The sequence below is a fragment of the Notechis scutatus genome, chromosome 3 (genome assembly GCF_049901735.1).
Source record: "Notechis scutatus isolate UNSWTSFEM ecotype Mainland chromosome 3, rNotScu1.2, whole genome shotgun sequence".
In the NCBI taxonomy this organism is placed as follows: domain Eukaryota; kingdom Metazoa; phylum Chordata; class Lepidosauria; order Squamata; family Elapidae; genus Notechis; species Notechis scutatus.
In genome coordinates, this window is record NC_142011.1 from 88541356 (window position 1) to 88553646 (window position 12291).

A 12291-nucleotide genomic window follows, 5' to 3' on the forward strand; every position below is an offset into this window, starting at 1 on the left:
CAAGTGATGGCGCTGCCACAACTTCCGAGGGCAAGCTGTTCCATTGGTTGATTGTTCTCACTGTCAGAAAGTTTCTCCTTATTTCCAGGTTAAATCTCTCCTTGTTCAGTTTCCACCCATTGTTCCTTGTCTGGCCTACAGGCACTTTAGAAAATAGCTTGACCCCTGCCTCTCTGTGGCAGCCCCTCAAATATTGGAAGACCTCTATCATGTCTCCCCTGGTCCTTCTCTTTACTAGACTAGCCAAGCCCAGTTCCTGCAACCGTTCATTGTATGTTTTAGTCTCCAGTCCCCTAATCATCCTGGTTGCTCCTCTCCGTACTTTTTCTAGAGTCTCAATATCTTTTTATAGTGTTTTTTAGTGTCTTTTTTATATTACTTGCTGCCTTGCTCCACCTAATGGTAGCACTGGCCCTTTTTCACTGGCAAGCAGGAATATGGAAAGACAGCAAATGCTTTTAGGAGGAAAAACACACTTGAGTGAGGTGATACAGGATGTGTGCTTTGTGGTTCTGCCTTCTCTGTTTTAATTTATTTATTTCTCAAATTTATTTTTTTATATGTTTTTATTTTTCAGTTTCAAAAATACATACATTCCATTTTTTTCCTCAAGCAGTGTGTCATCCAGGCACAAGCTCCTTTGTGCTACATTTTCACCATTTACAACTTCTTCATATTCACATTAATGTTATTTCTCTAAACTTAGAATTAAGATACATCAAACAGCTAAATAATATGCAACTCTTCTGGTGATAGTACCATGTGAACATTCCATCTCATTATTCTCGTCATAGGTATATTAACAATTATCATCATGGCTATCTCTATCTTGTCTTATTTTCTATTCTCCTTTATTCTTCTTCATTTCCAAGTTCCTTTTTTATTCTCTAACCATTGATAAAATGTTTCCCATATCATACAGTACTCAGTTTGTTCTTTCTCCTTGACTGCTAGTATTAATCTGTTCATTTCTGCACAGTTTAATATTTTCCTAATTACCTCCTCATCTCAAATTTCTGAACCGCTCAGAGAGGGACGTTTTATATGGATGAACTATAAACCTAAACCATAGGTTTATACGTAGTTCACCATGTTATCACATTATTGAATGTTTATTTATTTATTTTATTTATTTGTCAATCACTTACAAGATAATAGGTATAAGTATAAACATGAGTAAGAATACAGGAAATAGTTACAAATAAATGGGGACAATAGGACAGGGACGGTAGCCACGATTGTGCACTTATACATGCCTCTTACAGACCTCTTAGGAATGGGGTGAGGTCAATAGTGGATAGTTTAGGGTTAAAGGAGTGGGGGGTTGGAGGATGTAACAACAGAGTCAGGTAGTGCATTCCAGGCATTGACCACTCTGTTGCTGAAGTCATACTTTCTGCAATCAAGTTTGGAGCGGTTAACATTGAGTTTGTATCTGTTGTGTGCTCTTGTATTGTTGCGGTTGAAGCTGAAGTAGTCATTGACTGGTAGGACATTATAGCAGATAATTTTGTGTACCACGCTTAAGTCCAACCGTAGGCGGCGTAGTTCAAGGTTGTCCAAGCCCAAAATTTCATGCCTGGCGATATAGGATATATTCTGTTGCAAGCAGAGGAGTGTAGTACTCTTTTTGTGAAATACTTCTGGACTTGCTCAATTGTATTAATGATAGAGGTGGTATTCAGTATGTTCTGACCAGTTCTGGAGAACTGGTAGTGGAAATTTTGAGTAGTTCAGAGAACCGGTGGTAACCTTCCCCCTGGAGTGGGGAGGGAATGGAGATTTTACAGTATCCTTCCCCTGCCACGCCCACCAAGCCACGCCCATAGAACCGGTAGTAAAAATGTTTGAATCCCACCACTTATTAATGTCCTAACCTTAATATGGTATTCTGGCTCCTAAGTAGCTGGGATATCCTTGGCCTGCGTGAAACAATTAGTGAGTTTCAAAAGATATTAATTGGATTCTTCAATGAGACCATTGTAATGTTACAGTATAATTCCTCCCTCCCCCATGCTCCACATCATGTACTCCTGTACAGATCGTCCTTGGCTTACAACAGTCTATTTAGTGACCGTTCAAAGTTACAAAGGCGCTGAAAAAAGTCATTTATGATGTTTTTTCCCCACACTTAACCACCACTGCAGCATCCATGTGGCTCACATGATCAAAATTCAGATGTTTGGCACCTGACTCATATTTATGACGGTTGCAGTATTTTGTGGTCATATGATCACCTTTTGTGACCTTCTCACAAACGCAAAGTCAAGGGGAATCCAGGTTCACTTAATAGCCATGTTACTAACTTAACAACTGCAGTAATTCACTTAACAGCTGCCAAGTGCAAGAAAGATCTAAAATGGTCAAAACTCCCTTCACAATTGTCTCGCTTAGCAACAGAAATTTTGAGATCAATAGTGGTCGCAAGTCGAGGACTCCGTATAACCTGCAGTCATCAAAGAGTGTACAGGATGAATACGAATATGAATGCCATTGTGCCCATAATTAAAATATGACCAGTATCCTTTGCAATACTAAGGGCTATAATCCAAATGTTTAAAATGGACAGGGCTTTTTCTAAGTGAAAAGGTGACAAATCACTAGAACAACACCTGAAGAGGGTTCAAATATGTTTATTATCTTTATCAAATAATATAACAAATATAATTGCTTTCTGCCCTGCACTAGAAGCTACAAATGCCAATAGGGTTGATTTTCTTCTTAATGAAAGAACAGAAACAGCTTTACTATCCACTTCTGCTCTTGAGCCTATTCTACAAGGCTCTGTAGCTTAAATGGGCCTTCTTTTTGATTTATGCTATTGACTTCACTTAGTAGATCGTGACTATGTCAGTATAATGCATGATTATTTCTGATTGATTGGATGGGGTCAATAGTAATTTAGTATATAACCATCCTGGCTTGTTTAGAACAGCACAGGTATGTTTGAGCTCTGATTGCACTTATGGGATCATAATATGTCAAAAGGGGTATGGCTGTAATTAAGATGGTCAATGCTGTTTATTCTTTATCTTATGTAAACGCCTCAACTGATCAAAGCTATAATAGGCAGGAAAAATTAAATATTCATGAACCTACTTGCTGACTTGGAGTATGGAACATAAAAGGAATAAATGATAAAGAGCATGAATTAATAAAGTTAACTAAATTAGATTCTTCATGTGTTTGTAAAATTAAGAGAAAGGGGAAGGAATTAATAGATCTGAACATGTTTGCCTGATTTTATGGAGTTCAGCTAATGCATATCTGCAAGAAAATGAAGGTGTAGGTTTAATCATGAATGAAAGGCTGAAATGTCTACCAGAAAGAATGAATTAAATCTCATGATGTAGGTCATTCTAAGAGTGTAAAAATTCCTAGAAAGGTAACAGTTGTGATTTCTGGTTAAGGTTCCATGATTAAGTTGACATCTCTGAAGGCACGGGGATGGCATTGTGGCAGAGATTGAGGACCCGGAAAGAAACGTGAGATTGCCCACCTGCACTCCGGACAGGTGCTCCTCAGGAGGAGACCACAGAAACAAGAAGAGAAAGGATCAAGAGTGAATGGGGACTGAGAAAATCTGAATAGAAGAGTGAGTAAGCAGTATGAACAAAGTGTATTGAGATGGTTTTGTCATACAAACACAATGAACGTTGCTGAACGATTTTATGAAAGAAGAGTTAATGGAAGGAAAAATGAGAAGTTTGGCATTTAAAGAACAAAAGTCTGTACGGATGGATGGTTTGCAAAGATGGAAAGCTATGGAGAGGTATAATGAACAGTGCTACTTCTACAAAACTACATTTAATTAGAGTTCAGTTTCTTTTATCTCCTGCCTTTAATTTCTTCTGCTTATGACTTCCTATTCTTTGCACATTAAATAGAGCTGCTTGTCCTGAAAGTGCACAGCTTATGAGTACGGATGAGTGTCGGACCTCACTTAGAATAAAGCAGAAGGCAAATGCTTTGCTTTCACCATTGATTTAACAAAATTTAGATTTTTGTGTTGAACAAGTGTCCTACTCTCTTAAATGTAATGCTTCGTGTTTTCTTTTCCAAACGTTCTCTTATTGCATAATCTTTGGTAATGTTCCATTGTTCCTTTGAAGTTGGGCTATGCTCTTCACTCCACTTGCCCTGAGATGAGAGAAAATGAAGTTTTCATTACTACTTGTCAAACGCATATTATATAATGCTGTGTGGTTTGTCCAAAATAGGTACTTTCTATATTTACCTTTTTGCATGCATGCTTTACTATTAGCCTAAATTTAAGAGATGAGGCAATGGACGCTTCTCTCCTTTAGGACATAAAAATGCAAGTATTTTTTAACATTTACTGATATGCTTGAAGCCATTCTCTGAAGCTTAGGATTGTTCCTCTCTATCAAATGGCACATTCACAATGAAATATTGGCACTATTTTGGCAAATATTTATATTTTTCCACAGTCAAGAAGGATCAGTAATCTTAAAGCATTATCCCATGCATGTCTACACCAATGTTTGTGCCTATAGGAATAACTATCTTTTGTAAAATGTTTCTTGCATTGCAACAAATTGCAAAACTTTTGTGGGGAGGTACTATTTAAACTCTAGTTTAAATGCAGTAAATTTAGTATTGAAGAGAAATTCAAATGGAATTTTACACTTCACAGGGTGATTTATTGTCCAGGGACCATTGGGTAATGTTTCTCTCTTTCTTGATTAAATTTAGGGCTAGCTTTCCTTTATAACAGATAGTCCTCAACATAGGACCATAATTGAGCCCAAAATTTCTGTTGCTAAGTGTTAATGTTGCTAATTTGTTAATGAGTTTTTGCCCCATTTTACGACTTTTCTTGCCACTTTTGTTAGGCGAATCACTTCAATTGCTAGTAACACGGTTGTTTAAGTATGTATCAGTTGCCAAGCATCTGAATGTAAATCACATGACCATGGGGATGCTACAACAGGTATAAGTGTGAAAAATGGTCATAAGTCATTTTTTTCAGTGCCGTTGTAACTTCGAACGGTCACTAAATGAACCATTCTAAGTTGAGGATTACCTGTATTTTGACTAACAGATATTATGTAGCAGGAAATATTTGGAATGCTATCATTTCTCACCTTGGTTCGTATATTTAATGGTGTTCTATGGGACTTTTTATTTTACCTTAATATATAATGAGATGGATATAATGAAATGGATCTGAATCATAGATAGTCTCATTTCCTTCTGGGCTCTAATATATATATTTTAAATAGAACTGCTAAGTTTTTTTAATTAAAACATTTGAACTAAGATCCTGATACATTGAGCAAATTGGATTAACTTGTATAGGAGATACATTTATCAGATTGTTATCTATCTATCTATCTATCTATCTATCTATCTATCTATCTATCTATCTATCTATTATCTATATATATATCCCAGAAAAAGATCATGTATTTAAATTTTGTTTTATTCGATTGATATGGTTGTAAGATTAATCAATTAATAAACTGTAATGTATTATACTGTACTATATTATACCACAATATACCATACCATACTGCTGTGACTTTACATAGTTCATCAGACATACATTTTATTTTTTTCTTGATTATTTACTAAAGAGGTTTTAATCTTTTCTTTCTCTTCACTATGGAAGTTTTTAAAATGTAATGGCTGAAATTTATATATTTTTTTAAAATAGCACCATAATTATGTTACTATAGTGCACAGTCTAAGTTTTTTTTTCCCACAGCGATGTGCAGTATAGATGTTTGGAAATTTAATTTGACACAGGTATAAAAACAAGAAGAACAGCATCATGTTATATATAAATAATGTTTAAAATAAAGGTGTTTTTTTATGAGTAATTCTGCAGAAGTGAACCTTAGTGTTAAAGAAATTCAGGTATGCCATTAAATATAACAAAATAGGACATGGATGATACCCAGCATGCCTGCATCTGAGTTAACAGTCCTGAACCCATTTACTGCAGAAGAAAATCTTACCGAATTTGAAAAATTCTGAAGAAATATTACAGGACTATACTTCATAGTATTTTCTTCTAATGTTCCCTTTCAAAGTTACAAAAGAAAATTAGTATGGCCTTCCTCATCTTGGTGCTTTGGAGAATTAGGGAATTATAATTCCAGCAGCCAAGTAGGAATAGCATACATCAAGATTCTCAATCAGTACTTCAAGTCTGTGCTGGTATATGCAGTGAAAATCCTAATTAATGGTTTATATAGGAACTACAACCGGATGCCCTGCAGATGTGATGAGACCACTTCTACCTTTACAAGTTATGAGGTTAATGAACACTTGATTGGGGAAAGTTCATCGATGCTATTCTATTCTCTTCTTCACATATTTTTCCTTCATGGAAGTTTCAATTCTGACATTTACCTGAGCCATGAAGACAGACACCTTTATTTTCTATGATCTTTAATTAGCAGACAATCAACATTACTGTTTCAAAAGTATTACAAGAATGGCTGCAGCAAAGAGCTCCCACAGTCCACAACCAAAATATGGCATTTCTCATCACATAATATAGCAATGGTGCCCAGCTTGGACAGATACAAAAGTGTTCTTAATACGAATTAATGAAGTATAAAACTAGTAAAACTTCCTGGTATAGATGGCTATATATTACCTCTAGCAAATGGTGGCAGCAGGTTTCTCATTACCAGTTGCTAGGAAACCAAGGTGGGATAGTGTATTGTGCTCATATCTCACTTATTGACTTTCTACAAATACCTTGTTGATTAGTGAGAGAAGCAAGATTCTGGAATCAACAGGGCTTTGATCTGACCAGCAGATCAGTATTTTTGACACTAAAATTGCTGTAAAATATAATCATTAGGAGGATATGATTGCATGTAGGTGTTTAGACATCCCCAGGTCAAACTGTACATCTCAACAAAGAAAGTTACTGACACAAAATGAAACACAAAACACATATATTTATGCAAAAGAAATGCATGCATATTATTTATGTGCATCTATTTACAGAATTGGAATAAGGAAACAGTGACGATGATGGATTTGGTTGCTCTTTGAATTGCTTCCCTGCTACTTTTTTCTGTCTTTTTAATGTGAACGGAATGGTCCTAAAAGTTGAGTGATTTGTTAGGTCTATTGTTAGGACTTAATTCTTACAAACAGAGAAGAAGTGATAGAGGGAGTTGAAACTGCAGGAACCTTGGGTGAGAGTGACCATGTCATACTAGAATTCAACATAACACAAACACAAGCAATAGAACATAATGACACCAGAGTCTTGGATTTTAAAAGAGCTGATTTTAATAAACTCAGAGAGAACTTGGGAAAGATTCCATGGATGAAAATCCTAAAGTGGAAAACAACTCAAGAATCTTGGGAAACTCTGAAATGTATGATCATAGAAGCGCAGACCAGCACAATACCACTGAGAAAGAAAAACAAGAAATCCAAGAAGAAACCAGCATGGCTGCACAAAGATCTCTCTGGCAAATTGAAAGAAAAAAAGGACAAGTACAAAAAATGGAAAGAAGGACATACAACTAAGACAGAATATCAGCAGATAGCCAGACTCTGCAAAGATGAAGTCAGGATAGCAAAGGCTCAGAACGAATAAAGACTTGCAACAAAAGTCAAAGATAATAAAAAACGATAATAAAAAAAGTTTCTTCCAACATATAAATAACAAGAAAAAAATCAAGGAAACAGTCAGTCCACTATAGAGAGAAGATAGCAAGGAAGTAATAGGCAACAGAGAGAAAGCAGAACTGCTTAACTCATTCTTTGCATCCGTCTTCACGCAAAAAGAAACTATAGCTCAACCCACCAAAAACATAACTGTAAAAGACAGACCAGAAATAAAAGTTAAAATAAGCAAAAAAATAGTAAGAGAACACCTGTCTGATCTTGATGAAAACAAATCACCGGGGCCTGATGGATTACATCCCAGAGTTTTAAAGGAGCTGGCAGAGGTAATCTCAGAACCACTGCACCATATCTTTCAAAAATCCTGGAGCACCGGGGAACTACCAGAGGACTGGAAAAGAGCAGATGTGGTTCCCATCTTCAAAAAAGGAAAAAGAAAACAGACCCAGGAAACTATAGACCAATCAGCCTAACATCAATACCCGGGAAGATACTGGAAAAGATCATTTAAAAAAAAAAAAACAGATCTGCCAACATTAAGAAACAAGTAAAGTAATAGCTAGCAGTCAGCACGGGTTTGTTAAGAACAGATCATGCCAAACCAATCTTATTTCATTCTTCAACAAAGTAACTAAATTAGTAGACCAGCAAACTACTGTTGACATAATATATTTAGACTTCAGTAAGGCATTCGACAAGGTAGACAGACCACAACCTACTTCTTAGTAAGCTAGAAAAAAGTGGAATAGATAGCACCACCACTAGATGGACTGGCAACTGGCTGACAAACTATACTCAACGAGTAGTACTTAATGGGTCTAACTCTTCATGGAGGGAAGTAAGCAGTGGGGTGCCACAAGGGTCCTGTCTTAGGTCAATATCTTCATTAACGACTTAGATGAGGGAATAGAAGGGGAACTTACCAAATTTGCAGATGATACTAAGCTGGCAGGAATAGCTAACACCCAAGAAGATAGGCTCAAGATCCAGATGGATCTTGGCAGACTAGAACACTGGGCCGTATCTAACAAAATGAAATTCAATGTAGACAAAAGTAAAGTCCTACACTTAGGCAAGAAAAACCAAAAGTACACATATAGACTGGGTGAAACCAGGCTCACTAGCAGTAACTGTGAGAGGGATCTTGAGTCCTAGTGGACAACCAGCTAAATATGAGCCAGCAGTGTGCAGCAACAGCCAAAAAAAGCTAATGCAATCCTAAATTGTATTAACAGAGGGATACAATCAAGGTCAAGGGAGGTACTAATACCACTCTATAACGCCTTAGTAAGACCACACCTAGAGTACTGCATCCAGTTTTGGTCACCACATTATAAAAAAGATGTTGAGACTCTAATAAAAGTACAGAGAAGAGCAACCAGGATGATTAGGGGACCGGAGGCTAAAACATACAACAAACGATTACAGGAACTGGGCTTGGCTAGTCTAGCAAAGAGAAGGACCAGGGGAGACATGATAGCAGTCTTCCAATATTTGAGGGGCTGCCACAGAGAGGAAGGGGTCAAGCTATTTTCTAAAGCGCTTGTAGGCCAGACAAGGAATAATGGATGGAAACTGAACAAGGAGAGATTTAACCTGGAAATAAGGAGAAACTTTCTGACAGTGAGAACAATCAACCAATGGAACAGCTTGCCCTCGGAAATTGTGGGAGCGCCATCACTTGAGACTTTCGAGAAGAGATTGGACTGCCATTTGTCAGCAATGGTGTAGGGTCTCCCGTTTGGGTGGGGGGTTGGACTAGATGACCTACAAGGTCCTTTCCAATTCTGATTATCTGTTATCTATTCAATAGCAGTTCTATAGATGAATAATCCCTCTGAACCACCTAACCTGTCTGATTGTGATTGTTGCTTTACTTTCAACAAATATGGGTGTCAAACTCGCTTTCAAATATGGGTGTCAAACAAATATGGGTGTCAAACTTACTTTCAACATCAGGGGTGTCAAACTCGCAACCGGGTGCATCACATTCTGGCCAACCCCACCCCCTTTTTAGTGAAAGGGGGAAAAGTTGCAATACATCACGTGATGTTGTGAGATTGACAACCCTGCTCTACATATTTGAAAATGAAGATCATTCATTCATGTGAAATAAATCTAAACGCTTTCAGTTACCAATTTTAATGGTGATAAACTCAAGAAATCTGTGCTTGAACTGCCCCCAAACTAGTTAAATCTGTAAAACAACTCATTGCAAAAGACCTCTTGAAAAATCCACAGGTCCAACAAACAATGTTGCTTAGACAACAGTGAGTGAACTATGTGGGAGAGATGACAGGTAAGATCTTGTTTTTCTAACCTCGTCCTCTAAAATCTATCAAAGAAAACTTTGATAAGCCTGAAACAATGTTTTGGATTCACTGTTTTTATCCTGAAACTAAAAATGGCAGCCATAAATAGTAAACATGCATTCATATTCTCATAAGGCTGCTTGTGTTTTCTACTAATTAGAGGTTGAATCAGAACATGTTTATCTAGAATTTCATTTAAACCAGTGTTTCCCAATGTTGTCCCCTTTAAGATATTTGGACTTCAACTATCCAGAATTCCCCAGACCTCCAGAGTTGAAGTCCAAATATCTTCAAGTGATCAGAAACACTGATTTAAATATACAATTTAATCAGAGGTGCCTAAACGTTTGCATGCAATTGAAGGAGACATTTGTTACCTATTTTGGAAGAATCATGAAGATGACGTTTGTAAGTTAGCATATATGGAAACTTTAGGCTTTCTCAACTAAGACTGTACCATAAGCTAGAAGGAAAGAAAGGATTTTATGGATCATTTCTATCCTTTGAATTAAAAAAAAAAAAGCTTGAATATCAATAAAATACAGTAGCAGCAGTAAAAGGTGTTTGGCATGCAAGTTTGCCTGTGAAAATGACCTGCTGGAACCCATCAGGGGTAAATGTTACTGACAGAAGCTTTAGGGACAATACACCTGGGAGGGAGAATTAAGTGTTCCCTCCTTTGCTGAACTTTGTGTAATACAAATGGCCCCATCATAAGAACCTTGGCAACTGAACATAGACTGCAGTAAGATGCTGAGATATGGCAGAAACAAAGCATATAATTTCCCCTGAATATACAATGAACATGCGGTCAAGGATAATTATGAAAGGAAAGAGTGGAAGGAAATAAGCTGTGCAATGACGTTTTTGCATTCCAAATTGAACTGCAGCAAAGCTAGGCAAACATACCTGGAATTCCAAAAACTTCCAGAAACACTGGATGGCAGCAAAGAGACAAGGAAAAGTTAACTCTTTCTGGCCATTTTCTTAGTCACCTGGATTTTTGCAGCCTAGATCTGGCAGCTTTTAGCAAAGATATTTGATGTCTGAGAATTTGACTCCACCGGTGACCCATACATCTATTTCTGTTAACAGGAGAGACTTAATACTTATGCCAAAGAAATTCCTGGATATATATTTGCCTAAGAAGTTTTTAGATTTCCTTGTTTGAGGCCTGAACTTCCTTTCCTACCGTGTTTCTCATATAATAAGGTCTTATTTTTTTTGAGCCCCCCCAAAAATGGCTAGGCCGTCTTTTCAGGGGTGACTTAATTCCCCACCCTTGCATCCTCGGGCAGGTGGGCGGCGACGGCTTGGATGTTGACCTCGGCGTTGGTGGGGCACTTTGTATCGGGAGACCTTCCGCGACCGTTGCTTTCCCTTCTCCCTGTGCTGCCACGGCATTTAGAGCAACGCTGTGGTGTTTGGCGCAGCCACGCAGCATTTGGCACAGCCATGCGGGGCTGGCCAGGGGTCCTTCCTGCAAATGGAGCCCAGCGGAGACACTCGGCTTCAGGCGCTCCTGTCGCCACCTTCCCGGGCATCGTTCGAAGGCAAAGTCCATTCTTTTAAAAACGACACCCTACTACCGGTACGACAAAGCCTGCCCTGCCCAAGAGGGCAGCCCAACCCCACATGGGGAGGCAAATCTCCCGGGGCCACAGCGCAGGATCAGCCCACCCTGGGAGAAGCACCCAGCCGCCATCCCTACCTGGCGCCGGGCAGAGCGCGAAGGGCTTCGCCTGGGGCGCCCAGCGTAGCTGACAGGCGGGCCCTCCTGCCCAGCAGCAGAGCTCTGGCCAAAGCAGCAAGAGCCTCCCCACCGGACCCTCCACTCATCCCGCCAGGGCCATGCTGGAGCCGGGTGGGGTTGGCAGAGCCGGGAAAGCGAACCACTAGTGCGCACCCGCCTGCCAAGTGAAAGAACCGGGCTGACTTGAGCTTGGCTTCCTTCCCAAGTCCCTCCAGCCCAACCCGGAAGGGGCCACTGGGAGAGGCCGCCCGAGGCAGTGATAGCGCTCACCCATCCGTGAACAGGGAGGCAAGGCGACAGCCCGCACCGCGTCCTCCTCCAAGCTGAGCCCCGCCGAGTGAGCGCCTCTGCCCGATGCCCATGCCGCTGCAGCATTTGGAGCTGCCGGTGAGTTTGGAGATGCGTGGGGACAGGGAAGGGCTGGGTGAGGGGTGGAAAGGACGGGCAGCTTCGGGCTCTCTCCGCTGAACCTGCCGGCCAGGGAAGCAGCACCTGAAGCCGAGTGTCTCCACCAGGCTCCAGTTGCAGGGAGGAGCCCTGGCTGGCTGCGCATGGCTGCGCCAAACACCGCGTGGCTGCGCCAAACACCGCGGCGTTGCTCCA

General features: G+C 39.5%; 1 protein-coding gene across 1 annotated transcript in view; it reads right to left on the minus strand.

Moving 5' to 3' along the window:
* Window positions 1-2617: 2617 nt before the first annotated feature.
* The window catches only part of CDC14A (cell division cycle 14A), an 85117-nt gene continuing 75443 nt past the window's right edge, over window positions 2618-12291 (minus strand). Inside the window, exon 15 of the mRNA XM_026671796.2 lies at window positions 2618-4140. Coding sequence (XP_026527581.1) covers window positions 4071-4140 — 70 coding nt within the window. The 3' untranslated portion in view covers window positions 2618-4070. The remainder of the gene's footprint in view (window positions 4141-12291) is intronic.